The sequence below is a fragment of the Diadema setosum genome, chromosome 8 (assembly GCF_964275005.1).
Source record: "Diadema setosum chromosome 8, eeDiaSeto1, whole genome shotgun sequence".
NCBI classification, from domain to species: domain Eukaryota; kingdom Metazoa; phylum Echinodermata; class Echinoidea; order Diadematoida; family Diadematidae; genus Diadema; species Diadema setosum.
Window position 1 is genome coordinate 37,971,507 of NC_092692.1, and position 19,943 is coordinate 37,991,449.

Sequence of the window (19,943 nt, forward strand, 5' to 3'; positions counted from 1 at the left end):
GAGCTGCCGAATATTGTGTACATATCAAGGCTTGGGTGAGATCTTCATAGTGATATATAGGATATGGAGGCAGGAGTGCAGAAAACGGAAGAAATTACAGTTCTGGATTTAGAATTGAAGTTGAAGTTTGAAGTTTTATTAGCAACAACAATTGAACATGTACATTTTCAATCATAACATTATTGTATAATTACATATGTGAAAAAAAAAATTACTTATCTATTACTCCTTTACAATACATAATTAAAGGATGACATTTGAGATTTATATTTAAATATGATACGTGTACCATAATTCTACAAAGTTGTTGTTAACAAGGGAACCAAAAGTTAGCACAAGTGCTAGTCGAGATTGGTCACCTTGATCTTCATACTAAAAAGCTAAACACAAAAGAAAAATTATTACATGGTTAGTTGAAATGGCTGTTAATATTTATACAATGTACATCATTCATTTTCTAACATAGAAAACTAATCATACTTGTTACAGTATAATATCTATCAGAGTAGGAAATCTACAAGGCATTTTCGAAATGTAGATCTTTAACTAGCGTAGTAGGCAATGATGGAAAAGCAAGAAGATGAATGTTACAGATGATGGCAGATTTCAATGTAGACTGTAAATGACCAAATAATGTTTGTGTGTGTGTGTGTGTGTGTGTGCTGCTAAAGATGAATAATAGCCAAGTACTAAACTGTCTTACAACAATATTGAAAGAGAGGGTCTACATTATTACATTGTATTACACCTAACAATTATCAGAGAATGTACAAGTAAGCAAATGCACTGCATTATCAATACAGATAGACTGTGTCTATACAATAGTATACAGGTATATACATTGTAACCACATGTGTAAAGCATGAGGCTGCAAAGGTGCTCAACTCTAAATGACGACCTTTATGCTTTGAACTAATGTGACCACCAGTATCGAGCAGCATATTTACTGAAATGTGCAAAGTTATGACAATCATTTTGCATTGGTCTGTATCACATTCAAAATCAATGATTCTGTAAAACTAACATCTTCAGTAGAACTATAGTAATGGGAACAGTCAACAAAGAGAATCATACTTGCATTTGTTCTGTGCACGTGTTTGTGCCACCAATTGTCGAAGAAATTTTGTGTTCATATCATTGACTGTATTACCCTATCACACTTTTTTCTTCTCTGACAATTTCAGCACCAGGAGGAACACTTTTCCTCGCTACCTCAAAATATCACAAAATGGTGGGCACCTTGTTGATATTAGTGCTCAGCGATTGATGCTTGGCATGGGCCAAATTTCTTTCCAGCAATGCGTGCATAATTATACACAGAATACGGTACACACAATCCGAAGTGATCGTGTGTCCTTTCTCTACTTTCTTTTTTTTAAAACATAATTTACCCGTTATCGTTCTGTGTATGTTATCCGAAAAATACAATTTTTTCATGATGTTCACTTCTTCATGCAACCATGTAAAACCGTAATTACCAAGTATAAAGTACGTCTACTTGAACATTTTCTTAAGCTTATGGTAATGTTCTCCAGTTAGGTTTTACTTCACTGACATAATGAGTTATGGCAAACCACGTCCTATCGAGGTACAATTAATAGGACCAGTAAACATTTTCTCTTTATAATGAAATATTGCTGAAACAGACAAAGTAAATGGAGGGAAAATAATGACACTTTTACCGGACAAATCCCCTCGTTCTAACGAAATTTTGTTAACAAGGACAAATGACTTAAAGTAAATAAAATCGACAGTATTACGTAACAAATCTCGTTCTAACGAAATCTCTTTGTATCCGTGCTCATTGTAACGAGGTTCGCCTTTAGCTAGTGTCAATTAATACATTGCCTGCTTAAACCTGATAACCCTTGTATGAAGTCTATGCGGGATTTCAAAATCTCATTGAGGAGGGGTTAAAGAGCACCCTTCAGGCAAGCGATGACGTCGGGTCGTTGTCGTTCTCTTCGTCCGACATGACGTCATCGTAGAGATCGTTGAAAGCTGTCACGTCTTGGAGTTTTGTGCTGACGCCCTCTTTATCAGCCAGGGTACGGAGAAGGTCGCTCTGTTGCTTCTGTATGAGCATCATAGTGGCAAGTCTGGGGAAAGAAGACAAAAACGAAACAAGTTGAGGATATCTAGAATAGACCAGTTTGTTGTCAACGATGGTTCAAACCACGCATCAGATTTTAAACAAATGAAACAAAACAGGAGTAAAGCTATAATATCATATCACCAACTTATAGGTCTCACGTAATCCAATTTGGCTGTTATGTTAACATTCTCCTTGAATATGCGTACTTGGAAATGTGCTTTCACTGCAACGGATGGAGAAACCGCGTTCAGACTCTATCCATGACTTTTCTCATTAGAACTCTGTCCCATATTGTTTGTCTGTTTTTTTCCTCAGAAAACTTTAATTTCCTTATGCGCAGAATGTAGCGTACAGTACTCCGAACTGGCAGGCGTCTTAACCCTCTCTACACCACCACATCCATGTGCCATTGACATTGTATACAAACGAGTGTGTATAGCAGTATAGTGAGAACGACGGGGTTAGATAGTTTCTGGGATTCTTAGAAAAGGTCTCCGATATCGCAAGATATTTCAGTTGAAAATCTCACTGTAAATCGATGATAACGGAATCAAAAGTATTTTTTTTATTAAACGATAATAATCCATTCATATAATTATTACTAACTGCCTTATATTCGGATTGATATTTCCGTTCCCAGTCAAACCACAGTAGGGTAGTGAATTATTGATTTCTTTTCCTTCACTGTTTACATTTGGCAAATTTATGACAATAATTTAGTAGGAATGTAGCATAGTGGTTGGTCTAAAACGACTGCTCGCTAAGATCCGAGATGTACAACTTTCACATGATATGCTGCTTTTAACACTGACTTTATTATCTAACTTGTATATCTCCTCTATTTCTTCATAACAGAAGACTAGTATGGCAAAAGATCATAAGATCATTAATATTACTTCTATTAGACCATCAATATACTGCTTTGTGATCACAAGATCATACTCGGTCTCAAAATTTTGAAACTTTCTGAGATATACAAAGTAATGTAGCTGGAAAGCTTTCATATCTGTACTTGCAAAATACTTTATCTAAACGGACATTCTGAATGTATGAAACTTCATACGAGGACAATGGGTGTATACAAAATCTTGTAGCCGACTTACGTGCTCTTTTGCCGCTGCAATTCGGCCAAGACGTGCTCGGCCGTTCTCGGGTCAGACTTATCGTCCCTTTCGACTAGTGCATCGTTTTCATCAGGGAACAACTGAAAAAAAAAAAAATCAAAAGCATTTCAAATGCCAACCTTTGTTTTATGTGATTTATTATATTTGTTTTTGTTTCATTTATTCATGGGTTCATAGCATGATTATAAAAATGTTTGTCAAATAGAGAGGAAAACGTAACTATTCACACTCTTTTCGAATGTTTTTGAAGACAGAATGCTAGTCTGGTCTTTCAGTCAAATTTGTCAAGTTAGGTGCGGTAAACCGTAAGCGTCGTGTTCATCTCTATTTCTTAGTTAATTAATTCTTAATTATAGGGTATGAGAAATCCCGTTGTGAACATGAGAAATCCCCTTGTCTATCCCTTTGCCAATCATAGTACTTGAAATATGATTATTGTTACTATAAAAATTTGCGCGCTCGACGAATCATTGTGTAGAAAATACATCTCTTTATAAATGCGTTCGCTGAATTTACACAAACATGGTGGAGGAGTACCCTCTTCCATGTTCCACGAGGACTTACCCAAGAGAGGTACTTCCCGCCCCGGGGCTTCACCGTGACTACGTTCTCAGGCTGGTAAAGGATTCTCTGCATCCAACGAGGCCACTTAACTTCCATGTGATAAACATAGTTCGCCTGCACGGGGTTTGAAGCGCGCGAAGCAAAATAATTTAGATGCTGTATTTAGAGTGTAAAGCCATACCACCAGTACCAACAGACTTTGAGAAAGAGGGTAAACACAGATAACGGGAATGATAGAAGGTTCGTCTATAAATGTCGGACGAATGTTTTGCTTTGTTTTGTTTTTATCTATTTAAATACAATTTAAAAGACAGTTTTGTTTTTATCTATCTAAATACAATTTAAAAGACAAAACGTTAAGTAAGTGCTGAATCTGATTAACTTTGGGACCCGATTTTATTAGACTTCCTTGTTTTACTTCCTATCTGATGGTCTTTTATCATCTCCCAAACTCAATGAAATGTTAGTCTTTTGGTTGTTCTTATTGTTGGTATAATTATTTCTTGATATTGTGATCATTATAATCGTTGTTTTGTGCATGATAGCGTCATATCATATCACAGTAATACTGTGTCGCTGTTGAACGTGGAACAGTTTAACAGCACCAATAAAGAAAAGACAAAGAAATAAGAAAAATGATAGGAGTCAAAATATACCTGCATGGTACAATGTAGGAGATTTGCTTGCTGACAGGAGATTTACTTGCTGGCTAGCTTTCGTCCACTCCTGTGGCACTTGGCCTGAAGAAGTCCACAGGAGTGGACGAAAGCTATAGCCAGAAAGTAAACTGTTATAAAAGGTTAGAAGCCTAAATCTCCTATTGTACGATTTCCCCAACTGATGAAAGTTTTCTGCATCATACCTGCATGGTATTCCTCCGTATGAACGCTTTCTTTTTGATCCCGTCGATGTCACCAACAGCGATACCGATCTAGATATTTGGAGTAAAGTAAAGGATGACCTATTAAAAGGCTATGTGTATAAACACGACGAGAAATGTACATGCGTTTCAGGATAACTTCAGTTCCTATTTACTTATCATTGAATGTAAATGGTTCGTTTATGAAATAATCTTGTGATTTTTATAAAGATTGGCATCGTCAAAACGCATGTTTAGGAAAGCGTATTGTAAAAACAAACAAACAAAAAATACATAAACCAAGACGCATTACGCAAAAAGTATGGAAATCTGTGTACATGTGTTCTGATGTACTTGCTAAAAGCAACCCCCCCCCCCCCCGGCCAAAAAAAAAAAAAAACAAACAAACAAACCAAAAAACATCTATACATTTATGTCATTACATGCCGACCGCTGAACACAAAATTGGAGTCTCTGACCACTAGTAGAGGGCGTCTATTTCACAAAGTGAAGGCCCCTGGATCACTTTTGCATGTCTTAACAAAGTAACTATGCAACACGTCAAAATAAGATTTTTTTTTTTCCTCATGCCGTTACTGTACTCGTCGCAATATATCTACTTGTATCGTTTTGTGTGATCACATAACGCATCCGTTGCAACTTACCGTTAAGTTGTTGATGACGACAGGCATAATGAGGAGGAATAGGACGAATAGAGCATAGATTGTAAACTCAAACGGTGCCAGGTCCACGTCCTCGGCAAAGATGTCGCCCTTGTTGATTTCTCCGAGCATCATGGTCAGTACGGACAGAAAGGCCATCGGCATGTTGGAGAAGGCGTACTTCGGGGGGGGGGGGGGGGAGGGGTGGGTAGGGGGGGGGGTGGATCGTCAAAAGTGATCAGCAACAATATCTTGTCATGTCTGTTTAACTAAGGTTTGTATTATAGAGTTTGAAAGTGTGTCCGAGTAAATTATCAGCGGCATGTCAGTGATCAATGTAAAAATAACAATGTGTGGAAAGTATACATCATTGCAGTGCAGTGCACATCATAGCAATAAAATTATGCTGCCATCGTGTGATCAACTGCGCGTAGTAATTGGAGGGGAAATCTTGTGACAAAATCTAATGACGTGAAAGATGCCTTTCCACAAATTATTATTACTTTTTAATAAAAAGTACACATTCCCTTGACTTATTACTGAAACGTGTTAAGGTCTTGTTCCACCTGCTTTCTCAAAGAGGTAATTCAAGCGATCTTTCATTTTTCCAAACATATTATGAAAATAATAATACTTATCTGCTTATGTTGAGTTCTGGTTATATATTCCCTATATTATACAACATTTAAAATAAGGTTGTTTAGGTTGTAAGCTAGCCCCGAACAGTCAGTATTTGTGACTGAAAAACGGCGAACAGATAAAAAAGTTCAGACCAGATCATAGTAATGTAATACAAAATAAAGGAAATGAGATATCGTGATAACTGAACAAATTGTGAACACTAAGTGAGTCCGAGTTCTCATTTTCTTTCAGAATAAAACGTGAGTATTGTATATCATGAACTTTTGCATGCACATGACTGACGTTGCATAGGGACTTTAAACACAAGAAAGTGCAATGTAGGCCTACATAGTTATAATCATAGGGCATCAGGCGCTAGCCGTCAAACCCTCTGTTTAAAAAAAAAAAAAAAAAAATGACATTACACAAATTGGCTTGTAGACCAGATGGAAATCTACCGGAATTACAATATGGAAATAGACAAAGTGAGTATTGGACCTAGTGAAATTTAGACGAGTAGACAAAACAGTAATTAAACCAACTGTATTAGACCACATGAAAGTAGACTAGATTAGATTTAAACGTAAAACAGACCGAATGGTATTAGACCGAATGAGGCAAAAACTACATAGACGAGATGCCAATAAGATTATGTGGCCAGTAGACGCAATGGCAATTAGACGTTATGGCAATTAGCCAAAATGGGCATCAGACGAAATTTATGATGATTAAACCAACCATTGCCAATTGGCTATTAGACCAAATTGATAATAGACCAAATGGGTTTAGCCATATTGGTGTTAGACTATCTGCGGATTAGACCACCTGGCATTAGACTAAGTGGCAATAAACCTATATAATCTGATTATATTTGGGTATGGAAGGTTAGTCCTGTGAACACATATCATTCTTACCACGAGATGCCAATAAGATTATTTGGCCAGTAGACGCAATGGCAATTAGACGTAATGGCAATTAGCCAAAATGGGCATCAGACGAAATTTATGATGATTAAACCAACCATTGCCAATTGGCTATTAGACCAAATTGATAATAGACCAAATAGGTTTAGCCATATTGGTGTTAGACTATCTGCGGATTAGACCACCTGGCATTAGACTAAGTGGCAATAAACCTATTATAATCTGATTATATTTGGGTATGGAAGGTTAGTCCTGTGAACACATATCATTCTTACCATGGTTCCAAGACACATGTTGAATGACACACTAAAGGCGATTATGAACATCACATAAACTGCCATGGCCTGATTTAAGAAAGAAAGAGAGAGAGAGATATATATATAACGTGATTGTGTGTGTGAGAGAAAAAAAAAACAGACAGACGGACAGACAGATGATTAATAAAGAATGATTCAAACAGTGAAGTAGACACACAGACATAATATTTTCATCAGATCTTGAATCCTTGAACGCTTTCTAAATAAATCAATACGTAAAGCCGGATTAGGGCCTATACACTCACAGTCCACAAGGAAACATCACAACACGCCCACATATTTTGATATAGGATTGTATTTTTATGCCTTGTACTTTATTTACCATTATCAAAATTTTATGTGACAAACTAAAACTTGAGAACACTTTCCCTTTTGAAGCCATCAACATCTCAAGTAATTATGATGATCAGGAAGACAATTCAAAACAACAAATGTCAAAGTATCAACAGGTTGTACATTGCAAGAGACCATCATTAAGTTCTTATCATTGTATACTTGTACAGTCATGGTCATAGTCTTACTATACATTCATTTCCATTCATATTCATTTTAAACAAAGAGTGTCACTATATAAAACATAGCATGAGAAAAGAACAAACAATATAGAGATCTAAATCTCAAAATCTAGCATTTCCCCTTTTTACCTAATAAAATCTGTGTTCATCACAGGGTGACACGGCATTAGCTCTTGCGACATTTGCCCTCCAAGCATGTGCCAAGGACTTCAGGGTTTGGGCTGTGATAGGGTTTCAGGTTTAGTTTGATGTGAGGATTAGGATTAAGGCTAGAGCTATGTTTGTGACTGTAGGTTTCATGTTTGGCGTGGCGTGCAGATATTTGATTGGAAGCATTTTGTCGCAGGAACAAATGACATGGAACCCATCCACAGCTAAAGATAATCGTTAAAAGAAAATGAACACAAAATGAATAATAATAGTAATTTATCAATTTATAAAGCGCAAAACCTATAGACATTATATTCTTCTGCGCTACAAAAGCTTCTGATGTACTTGATGATAATGTACAGTTAAATGAAAGAAAAAAGAAAGATGTGTTTTGAGTCGTGATTTAAAGACTGCTACAGTTGGAGATTTCCTGACTTCAAATGATAGGTCATTCCAGAGTTTGGGAACTGCACAGGCAAATGCTCTGTCTCCCAATGTCACTTTTATTTTACGTGTTGGAATTCATATGAGAAGAGTGTCCTTGAAACGGCACAAATTATTATGAGTATGTTTGTGAGATTTAAGCACTAATAATTGAGATATGTAACTGGGGGCTTGACCAATGAGTGACTTATATACAATCAACAAAATCTTAAAATCTTAATACAGACAGCTAGCACCAGCATTATGTTATCTTTGACTGTGTGTGACGGCGTCTGCACAGATGCCAGATTTCCGATAGTCATGAAACTAATTCAGTTTTGATTATTTGGCATTACTCTGATTTTTAAAGTCAGTGTGAAGGCGGAGCGGTATTTTCATATTCGTACCTTGAGAATAGATGTGAATGTTTCAATGAACATGAGCACGTACAAACCAGTGGCGTGGAACCTACAAGAAGACGAAGAGGGAAAAATCAATAAAACGTCACAACCGGTAATGGTAGTCAAGAATTCAGTTGTGTGTCAAGATCTGTCTCCTATAGGAAAAGTTTTTTCTGATGATGTCTTTTGTGCTGTCTTCAGAGTCATTGTGACGTCATTTGCATAACCGTGAGTATATTCCTCAGAGGTATAAACCCTGATGACTATTTTTCACTGTCCAATACAATTGCTTAGGCTCTATATCAAACTGCTATGAAACACTGCTCTGTCACGTGTTAGGTTTAAAACATTATAACGTCATTATTCGGCAATTACAACCATTACACAGTGCGTTTTTGTGTGTTCGTGTGTTTTGTTTTCACTCTGATTTTTTTTTCTCTAAAAACATGAACACAATATAACAATTCAACGACGACTCAATCAACGTAGCAAATAAACATATTCATAAAGCAATAGTTTTTAAGTCTGATGGTTTATGGTCGTATAATTCGGAATATCATCACACAGATTCTTAGATACTTGTTATTTTTGATACACAGTGCCACGAAAAATGCATGTCAGTTTACAAACGCAGAGTAAAAAGAAAAGAAAAACCGATTCGGGAAACCGTAATCGAATAAATATAAAAAGCCTGACTATAGCATGGTTTCCTCGAAAGAAATGAAAACACATGAAAAAAAAAAAAGAAGAAGTATACTCTTCTATGTACATGCGACATACCCCCTGAAGTACATGATGAATTTCATCCAAACGCAGAAAACAGCAATGATGCCGGCGTTCCAGTTGTAGAAGCACGGGGGACTTCCCGGCGGCATGACGAACACCGTAGCGGTGATGATGGTCACCCAGTCGATGAGATTGCTGACGTCAGTGAAATATTGGAAACGCTTTTGAAGAATTGAGACGTGACAGAAAATGACGTCATTGCCGGAAATGCTGACAAACAGGCCTCATACTTGTAAATGTAATCTAGTACCGAGGCTTGAATTAAAATGTCGGAAAAATGTGTTCCGTTTAGGGTACCCAAACGAAAAGGAAACCTTAATTCCGGAGCTGATTTTCATAGTTTTATCTCGAAATAAAGTGGCATGGTAAAACGTTTCTACTTGAACTGTGGTTCTATTCCTCTTTGTCTAGCTGCCTTTGCGGGCAGACGGTTTTGGTTCCTGATTTGCTGCGTATCACAATGCGTATATATTTTACTGTGCACTATGATAGTGCGAAAACAAACAGACAAACAGAGACGTGAGGCTCAGATTCAAGCTAGATAAAGATGATGACAACATTATGCATGTTAATTATAATGATTACCTTTACATAAAAGATAAGACGATAACAGCATGCTAATATTATTTTTAACAACGTAACCTCCTGTGTTTATAAAAATGCCATCTGAATATTAAATTCTCTTTGAGCCCCTAAATCGTGGTTTATAGCCTTCAGAATTTGACCACCTTATCAGAAAGCACAAATGAGACGAAGTTCAAGTTATCAATCTATGAATAAAATGGAGAGAGGTTTTCCGTTTTATCGTGGTTTTCGTCATACATAGAGAACTGCAAATAATTGAAGCTGAGGCTCTATCACAGTAGATAAACACTTCATCAAAATCAATCGACCCAGCAAACAAAATGATTGTGTCTCCCTTACCATCATGTACATCTCAATCAGCTCTCCGAATGCGATACCCATAGTATACGAAAGGACGGCATATCCCAGATAATAGGTTACGGGCTGGATGTAGAAGTACCTGTCTTTCTGGAATTTGCAAAGAAAAAAAAATAACAATTCAGAATATTGAATTTGATAATATACATACAGTAGAATTCACACAGATTGTGCATTAAAAAAGGAAAAAGGAAAAGAAAACAAACATAAGGAAATGAAAGTTTGGCCTAGGTACATGAAGAAAATAATGGTTAGAAAATTAATTATTATCAGGATTGAGGGAAGCAAAAATAAATGCGATTTTCTGGATTAAAGTGGTGAAAAAAAAGAACATTTTCCTTTGGTTCTAAGGCTCGTTTTCACTATCTTAATATTGCTTTGCTTTAAAAGGTGAAAAATCTCCACTATATTTCCATTTCTCAGCGTGTAATAATGCAGAAGTATAGAATCGAGTTTATAAATACCTCTGTGTTGTAGTAGACGTACCACGCCAGTTCCGGGTACCGGGTGAAGTTGTAGTACGGGCAATCACCCCACTCATTGATGTCAGGGTTGTAGTAAGCTTCGGGGTAAGTCGGGGTAAATAAACTGTACGCCGTCACCACTGCTATGAACAGCATGTACATCAGCAAGTCCGTGAAGTAGAAAAAACGCCCGAATTTGTCCCTGAACGTTTAGAAGGACAATCAACAAAATATTCTTCAGTAATTATGTCTCTTAAGCAATTATGTCGTTATTAGTAATTCTAAATGAAATAGGGTTCGTTAATAAATCCGGTGATCTTCTTTGTTGGTTTGTTGTTGTTGTTGTTTTTCTTCTCATTTTTCGGATAAACGAGCCTTCGGAATAACGAATTGTAACCCGTGTTAACAAGCTGCAAATTTAAACCGGCCAGCTGTAAGATGCAGAATTCTTGTCAAAGTTCCAATAACATTGGAATTTCATGATCACAACTGCTAAACTCGAGGGTTTTGCATAGTTTATGTATGCAACATTTCTGACTAGGGCATATTCGCTTTTCGACATCGATGTTCGCTATATTAGAAAAAAAGACCTTATCTAATATGTGATTTTTTTTTCTTAGCGGCACAGATATACATGATTATTATTTTGTTATTATGCAGCAAAACAAGACAATTTACTTGACCGTTGATTTCCTACACTACATTCAGAAGCTATGAGATATCTTGCTCTGTCTTACCATTTTCGTTTGAGAATGTTCTGTGAGAGTTCGTGTTCCAGCAGCTTTTCCCGCCCAAACTGGCACATCGTCTGCAAAGGAACGTGTTCAGTATTATGATGCCGAGTGGTTATGGCGCATGCGTGTTAATTCATTGAGGTATAATGTACGACGTCAAAAATTGTAGCTGGGTAGTTGCCGATTCAACATCATGACAGTGTTCTCAACACTACATTCAACAAAAAATGTCTGACATTGTATAATATACGGAATTTAAAAAAAATACCTAGGAGATAAGTAAATTACTGTTTGGTACTGCTCACTTGAGCCAACAGATATAACATTGAAAAGAAATCATTCTTTATCAATGTTAGCCGGTGTAGACTCGTTAGGTTCGGGTGCCGCTTTTTTTTTTTTTTTTTTTTTTTTTAATGTAAATGTATATTTAAGCCAAAAAGGGGAGGGGGCTTCAGTATGTCTAACAATAGTGAATGTATGCACGGACATAACAATGCACGTGGCTCTAAGCTATAAATCATCTTTTCTTCTTCTTTGGGAAGTCCCCAGTTATATGGCCGAGATCAGTCTCAGTGCAATGTCTTTAAACCGAAAAAGTCTATACTGCAATTATGCTGATAGGTGCGACAATAAGACGAGATTTAAAGGAATTCTAATCGTTTTCATCTCGTTATTAAATTTAATTAAAATTAAAAGTTGAAAGACAGAAATACTTGGAAAAGGAGATAGATGTTTGGGAAAGAGAGTTGTAATAAAAAATCACTAGGGATAAGCAGTAGGACCTATGCGACGTGCCTCACACGATCAAATGACACGATCAGCAACAAGGTTAACTTGCCAGCATGTTAATGCAATATTCATACGTATGTTCATTGGGATTTTGAAGGAAAAAACAGGTCCAGTTCCACTTACCCTAAGAGCGAAATATCGGCCGCTTACATTAGTCGATTCATCGTCTGGTCCTGGATCGATGTATTTATAATCATACCTGGTCTGTAGAAACCACACAAATACACACAGACACACATATATAATCGCTATCAATTCATTTTTAACAGAAATCGTACGTACTACATGTATATATCCGTAGAGTCAATGAACAGATGAATAGATATAATATCACCACCCGGAAGCAGTAAGCGCTATAAATTCCTATATCATAGTTTCTAACCATTCCATTTTCTGCCATTTTTTATAAAGCTTTTTGGGAGTGTTTGAGTAACACAAGCTGGATTCATGATTTATTTCTATTTACGTATTTGTTGTTGTTGTTGTTGTACAAAGCATAGAAAAAAATTACTCAAATCTCTCAAATTTCTCAATTTCATTTATATTTTTTATGTAGGCCTACTAACTATGTACCTATTTTATATTTGCTTCTTTCATTTCATAAAGTTTTACGTAAGTGCAAACAAACCGAACAATTCAGCCTACATAAAGCTTTGTGTCAAGCATTAATTCGGTTTCGGATGGTTAGAGCACACGTAAGGTTTCATTCATTTCACTCATCTGCGCAGTGATGGTGGCTTTTTAGTGGAACACTGTTTTCCATCGTTATGATTATTTACTATTTTTGTTGCCATGACAAAGTGCATTGTTTCTTTTTTATGACATCATTCAAGTTCAAGTTCAAGTTCAAGTTCATATTTATTCGTTTTTTCCACAATATACAAACATAAATCTCACTTTCTTGAGTGACAAAAACAATGCATACAATTGTACAGAGAAGGCAACAATAATAGGAAAAAAAACTAACAGTAGCGATACATTGCAATAGGTGCTAAGATAACGAAAGTGAAATGGTTTTCAATATATGCATTGTGTGAAAAAAACGGAGGGACCCACTAAAAAGACAGAGCTTGTAGAGTGTGGGCCCCTCTTGTATTAGAAGCCCGATGTAAAAATTGAATTGAAAACAGCAAAAAATCCGTACAAAAAGTTCGTCACAAAAAAGTTTGGGAGCCCACTAAGAGACAGACGAACAAACAGTTATACATAAAACAACAACAAACAGAGTTATGAACATGCAACAGGACTGGGACAGCAACAAGACTACTTGTAGGAGGAAAAACAAGAAACAAACAGACTTGACGACACAAGAGGAAACAAGACTATAGCGTGATAAAGAGGTAACAGAATAGAAAGGAATATGCAACACAATTCGTGCATATAATTTATATTGTTTTTGGAAAAAAGATCTGCCCTTACTAGACGAATGAAAGACAAATCGACAACTTGTACCACTTTGGATCATGTTCTCTTTTTCTTTTCTTTTCTTTTTGATGATGGAAATAAATAAAACTAGAGATTGTAATTTGTCATTACTGACAAATTAAGGTGATCCGATCTTTTTTTATCAATGATTCGAGTCCTGATCGCAATTTCTACGCATGACCATACAGGTTTCATCTGTGTTTAGAGAGATTGGCCGTGTGATGTTTGGATTCTCATTTAGAAAAGGGAGTCATATCTGCCCACCTTGGTACTAAATTCTGTATACACTAGTAACGAAGATACAGCAACAAATACATATGACCTTTGACCCACCTTTACACTCCCAAGATGGCATCTGAGGAAAAAGTGGTTATTTTGTGAAATGATTCTCGCGACATCGTCTATACGTGTGCAAAATATGGCAAAGATAGGACAGGTATTCACTAAGATACAAGATAAAATATCTATGACCTTTGACCATAATTTACATACCCAAGATGGGGTCCGATCAAGTAGTTTTTATTTTATGAAATAATGTACGTGACATGAACTAAACATGTCCAAAATATGGAGGTGACACGGGCTGTTTTTCTTGAGTTATTGCAAAGAAAGTTGCAGAAAGACAGAAATTTCTCAATACATCGAAGATAAGCTTTAATTTCAACCAAGTTTTAAAACATGATCCCGACATTGTATGAAAAAAAAAACAAAGGCACAATTTAGATAGCGCAAGGTCTCAGCTACAACATATTAAAATCTGGGAGAAATTCACCGAAGGGTAAGTGAGCTAGTGCTCGATAAAGACAATCATGTCAATTGTCACATTTAAAGAAATTCCCTCCCATAGAGATTACACGTCATAACGAAGATACAGAAAGAAGTACATATGACCTTTGACCCCAATTTCCACAGACAAGGTGTCATCTCAGCAAAAAGTGGTTATTTTGTGAAATAATCCTTGTAACATGGTCTTTGCGTGTGCAAAATATGGGAAAGATAGGACATATATTAATCAAGAAACAAATTGAAACATTTATGACCTTTGACCCTAATTTACATACCCAAGATGGTGTCTGATCAAGTAGTTGTTATATTATGAAATAATGTACGTGACATGAACTAAACATGTGCAAAATTTGGGGGTGATAAAGGCTGTTTTTCTGGAGTTATTGCAAAGAAAGGTGCAGAAAGAAAGACATATCTCAATACATTGAAGATAAGCTTTAATTTCAACCAAAATTTTTGACGTGATCCCGACCTCGTATGAAAAAACGAAGGGCACACTAACGGTAGCGTAAAGTCTCAGCTACAACATATTAAAATCTGGGAGAAATTTACCGAAGGGTAAGTGAGCTAGAGCTCGATAAAGATAGTCATGTCAATTTTCATTTCCAGAAAAACTGCACTCCCATAGAGATAACACGTAAACTGGACAAATTTGACAAGATTACATTCAATACATTTTACGAGGTGATGCCGTCATCTAATCAAAATGTTGTAATTTTATGTTTGAAAGAACATTAAATAAGCTATAACGTACTGAAATCTGGGTGAAAATTGACAAAGGACTAGTGAGATACGCTCGAATGAACTTGAAATTTGATGACGTCATTTTGAAAATTTACCTTTTTTACTTTATTAAGAAATTTGATATCTTTTAATCATTTTGTCAGCTTTGCCACCCCTTGAAATGACATGTACAACTCATCAGCTTTCAAAATATGTAAAGAAAATGGGGGGTCACCGTCCATCCTGACGAGTAAAATCGGATTTAAAATTGGCGTTTTTTTTTTTGCATAGTTGCACTGTATATCGCCATTGACGCGCGCGCGGAATTTCAAATTTGACGGGCCCGTATGACGTCATATTGAGTCGGATTGACTTGAAACTTGGTAGAAATATTCCTTAACATTTCAGGCATCCGATCCGTGTGAAAAAACGGGAAATTTCTATTCCATATGAGCTGTGCGTGCGTATATGCGCGCGCGCGTACGCGTCCGTCCGATTTTTTCAATTTTTCAAAAAATGCTCCAAATGGTTTGAAACGTGTGCAAAAAAATTTTGAGCTCGATTGGAGCATACAAATATTTCAACGCTCGCGTACGCGCACGTTTTAAGAGAAAATATGAATTTTGAGAACATGAGTAGAATGCGCATAACTTCAAATATATGTGACGTAAATTTCATTGAAAAATTCTATTCCATTAATGAGATATGATTGAGAATGTGTTTTCACATAATGACGTCATAGTGACGTCACGGTCGACTGATCACTATGATTTTACTTGATCTGTCGTCTTTGGGACACGATACATACATGGTATAAGTTTCAACGTGATAGGCAAAGCACTTTCTGAGCTAACCTCTGCACAACTTTGGGGGAGAAATAAAGAAAGAAGAAGAAAGAATCCGTACAGATACAGAAGGTGATCCGAGAGGATACTCGGATCACCTAACTACTGAATTGAAATCGAATTGAATAGTGTCCACCGCAAAAGTTATACACGTCATGCCACTTTAAGTTGGTAGACTTCCGCTACAGCCTCTTTCAATGATATTATGGTAAATCTTACGATGAAGGACGGATTTTTCGGATCGTTGATCGACGTCTGGTGAACGCACCGGTCCATGACGAGGAGTGCGACGTCGGGTAGCTTCTCGATTAGAGATTTCATGGGTGAAATCATCTGCTCGTCCCTACTCTGCATGGCCACCCGCCAGCTGATCAAAAAGAAAGTAAAGTGCGCATGCCAAGAAATCACTCATCAAAATTGGCTTTACAAAGTTAAGAAAGATTGACCGGTTTGATCAGCGCCAAAATCTTTAATCGACTCACAAACTGAATGGCTGAAAATGTCTTGAATTGAATACATGTTGAAAATTAACAAACAAACAAATAGCCAACTCTGCAGCAGACAGTAACAAGTGCTGTGACTTCAAGTTATGCAAACGCGGCGATGCAACAAGCAGTTTTTTGTTTTGTTTTGTTTTGAACAGTCGCTGGACACAGTTCATTTCACTGATAGAACTTATATCACGCAAAAACTTACGTAACTATAAAATGGGAAAAATATTTGAATTTTGTGGTGAGCAATGCAGAACGAATCGGATTGGCTCCTCTGTTACACGATATTTTCGAAAGCAGATTTTCAAGAAGTAGTGAGATTAACATGCATATAAAGTGTGTTCGACATCGTACTTACTCTTTGGATTTGATGATAGCGGCAGCGATCTCGCCCTGCTCCCTCTCGATGGCCAACTCGAGCGGTGTCAGGCCCTGGTCGTTGGAACACGACTGGTCAGCTCCGGCTCGGATGAGGAGATTGGCCGCCGCGATGTGGCCCGCATCGCAGCACAGGTGGAGGGCCGTGCTCTGACGGCGAGTATTAGGATGAGATAAAATTGTCACTCAACTGCTTAATCACCTGATTATAACAGAGGTACCGGTACATGTGACTCGAAGATCCAAGGAAATTTCGAAAGTCCAACTGCTCTATGAACTATTTCGTTTTAAAGTTACTGTACTTATTTCCAATGAGATTTAATTAGTGACTGTCCATTCCTTTGTTTATCAAGGCTTCACCTTTTAAACATGAATTATGTAATTATTTCATTCAAAATAGTATCTCTTTGAGCATAATTTTCGAGGTTTGAAAAGGTTAGTATTACCCGGATAATTAGCATACCTTAGTCTTGTCGATGGCGTTGACGTCACAGTTGTGTTCAATCAGAAGACTCATGGTCATCACGTGATTGTTCGCAGCAGCCAGGGTCAGTGCCGTGCGATATTCGTCATTCCTGCGTATTTGATTAGACGAGATTTAATTAGTCATGACTATAAATCGATGATCGAGAAATTTGTGTGAACGATAGGCAATGGTCTAATTTTACGGGTGCACGTAACGAGCTCGGCACCCACGAGTCATACAGTCCACGAGTCATACAGCCTACGAGTTATCAATGGTTATACAGCCAACGACTTCAGAGCTTACGAGTCATACAGCCAATGGGCCAGACACTACGTGAACACTAATGGGGCCCACGAGCTCGACATCGAGTAGAATAGGACCACGAGCTATACGGTCCACGAGCTTTAGACACTAGGTGAATAAAGCCTACGAGCTCGACCACGAGGCTTAACTTAGTATTGTCGACATCGCGGACCTTGTGGTATGATTTTTCTTCAGTTCGTCCCCCACGATCTGTACATATAAATTTGGAAGATCGCAACTGCTGACACAATGAATGAAAATCATATAAATTTATTCAACATCTTCACCTGTCTGCTTAATAATATCTTGCTGTCATTAACATGCCTTGTCTGCTTAACATAACAATGTCGGAATTTCGGAGCTTGGGTAATTGTTCCATGTTCATAGTGTCACTGCCGGCAACCAGGGACAGCCTGGTGGTAGTGTCGCTGCCGGGAAAGCAGTAGATGACTGGTTCGATTCCTGATGGTTCCTTTTTTCCCGACATGTCTGATAAAATTTATAGATCAGCAGTTGCGATCTTAGAAAATTATTTGTAGCGGGGGGGGGGGAATAAAGAAAAGTCATACCCCAAGGTCCACGATTATCATATTTCGATAATGCAAATGAATGAGGTCTGGGCGTAAAGACAGACTGACTGGTACACGTACACCTTGGAGACGTCTGCTCCCATCTTCAGTAATGTCATGGCAACCCTATGGTGACCATAGTAACAGGCTGTTAGCAAGGGTGTCATCCCGTCCCGGTCATCTTCGTTGAGGAGATCGGGTGTGTCCCGGAGGAGTTCTTCCACGCAGTGGACGTAACCAGCCCTGGTGGTGTGGTCAGGAGTGTGCAAGCGGCGGAGAAATAAAAAGCAACGACAATATACAGAAACATATTCAACATTACGCAGTGAATAACATGAATACGTTTATTTATTTCTTCCTTAATTCATGGTGTTTATATATTTCGACGAATTGAAAATATGTATTTTTATTTTCACATTATTGTTCTTTTAACGTGATATGTTTGCACATTGTCACTCTGAGGAAAACTGAATAAACAAAACGAAACAAACAAAACAGAAAACAAATAAACAAAGCCGTAGAAAATTTAAAGGGGAGCTTTCCTGTGATGTTTCACTGATAAGGTTGTTGGGTCTTTACTGACAGCATTCAAAATACCAGGAACCACTGCTCATAAATTTACCTTGAAATCTCTGTACATATTGTACATCTCAGCTAAAAGCTTATTAGTGCCACAGTGAATTAGACAAGACAATTACTTTCCTTTTTTCACCTGTTCTGGTCCGAGAAGACGAGTCGTGAGATTTAGTCTTATCGACTTCTCAGGTCTGAAAAGGCGAAGAAGGCTAGATATGACTACTGTATGAGATCTGGGGGGGGGGGGGGATTTTATGAAGCGTTTTGGTCAGATATTTTTCTGACAAACTGTTACAAGCTATATAAGGAAATCCTTGCATCTGATTGACTGAGAGCAAATTTATCCAAAATTCTTCATGAAATGCACTCCCCCCAGGTCTTCTTGTTTTCCCGGACCCAAGAAGTCGAGAAGACGAGATCTCGCAAGTCGCCTTCTTGCTTTCCCTCCTTCTCCCTTTCCCGGACCCGAAGAGGTCGAGAAGACGGGAAATTATCTCGTCTCCTGTGTGGCACTTGTAAGCTTCCTTACTCAGCAGCAAACTAACAGGAATCCATCATTTTTGTTTGTTTGTTTCAGTCATTTATAAAGGGGGCGACGGTATTGCCTGCAAGCCATCTGATTTTATAAAACATACGGCCTTGTTATGTGGGGCAATATTTCACGTTGAATAATAAGTTATCGGCTAGATCATAGCGTCAAAGTACCTTACTTTGTAGCAACGTAAGTGAGAATTCCATCTATGTTCCAACAATATTAGGCCCATATTGCTGTCCGTCTTAACTTCAAAAGGAAAATTGGATTCCATTCCACTGGCAGAAATCTCAATCATACTTGAGGAGAGAGTTCACTTACTGAGCAGCTACGTGAACAGGTGTTTTTTCCAGTCCGTCCCTGGCATCAGATCGTGCCTTGTATTCCAGCAACAGCCTGACTATCTGGCATGTCAATTCATAAGATATGATATCTATATATTTACTTAGTCATAGAATATGACACAATGATGACTAACGA

The 19,943-nt window shown here is 37.5% G+C and overlaps 1 protein-coding gene across 1 annotated transcript in view; it reads right to left on the bottom strand.

Annotated features, from left to right (window-relative positions):
• Positions 1-1,927: 1,927 nt before the first annotated feature.
• Positions 1,928-19,943, bottom strand: part of LOC140232244 (uncharacterized) — a 36,311-nt gene continuing 18,295 nt past the window's right edge. The window contains exons 10-27 of the mRNA XM_072312378.1: positions 19,785-19,867; positions 18,437-18,598; positions 17,481-17,592; positions 16,998-17,167; positions 16,378-16,515; positions 16,129-16,147; positions 12,493-12,573; positions 11,584-11,654; positions 10,847-11,048; positions 10,365-10,472; positions 9,435-9,601; positions 8,661-8,721; positions 7,124-7,192; positions 5,308-5,484; positions 4,646-4,714; positions 3,784-3,897; positions 3,199-3,299; positions 1,928-2,099 (exon numbers count right to left, since the gene is read on the bottom strand). Coding sequence (XP_072168479.1) covers positions 1,928-2,099; positions 3,199-3,299; positions 3,784-3,897; positions 4,646-4,714; positions 5,308-5,484; positions 7,124-7,192; positions 8,661-8,721; positions 9,435-9,601; positions 10,365-10,472; positions 10,847-11,048; positions 11,584-11,654; positions 12,493-12,573; positions 16,129-16,147; positions 16,378-16,515; positions 16,998-17,167; positions 17,481-17,592; positions 18,437-18,598; positions 19,785-19,867 — 2,076 coding nt within the window. The remainder of the gene's footprint in view (positions 2,100-3,198; positions 3,300-3,783; positions 3,898-4,645; positions 4,715-5,307; positions 5,485-7,123; positions 7,193-8,660; positions 8,722-9,434; positions 9,602-10,364; positions 10,473-10,846; positions 11,049-11,583; positions 11,655-12,492; positions 12,574-16,128; positions 16,148-16,377; positions 16,516-16,997; positions 17,168-17,480; positions 17,593-18,436; positions 18,599-19,784; positions 19,868-19,943) is intronic.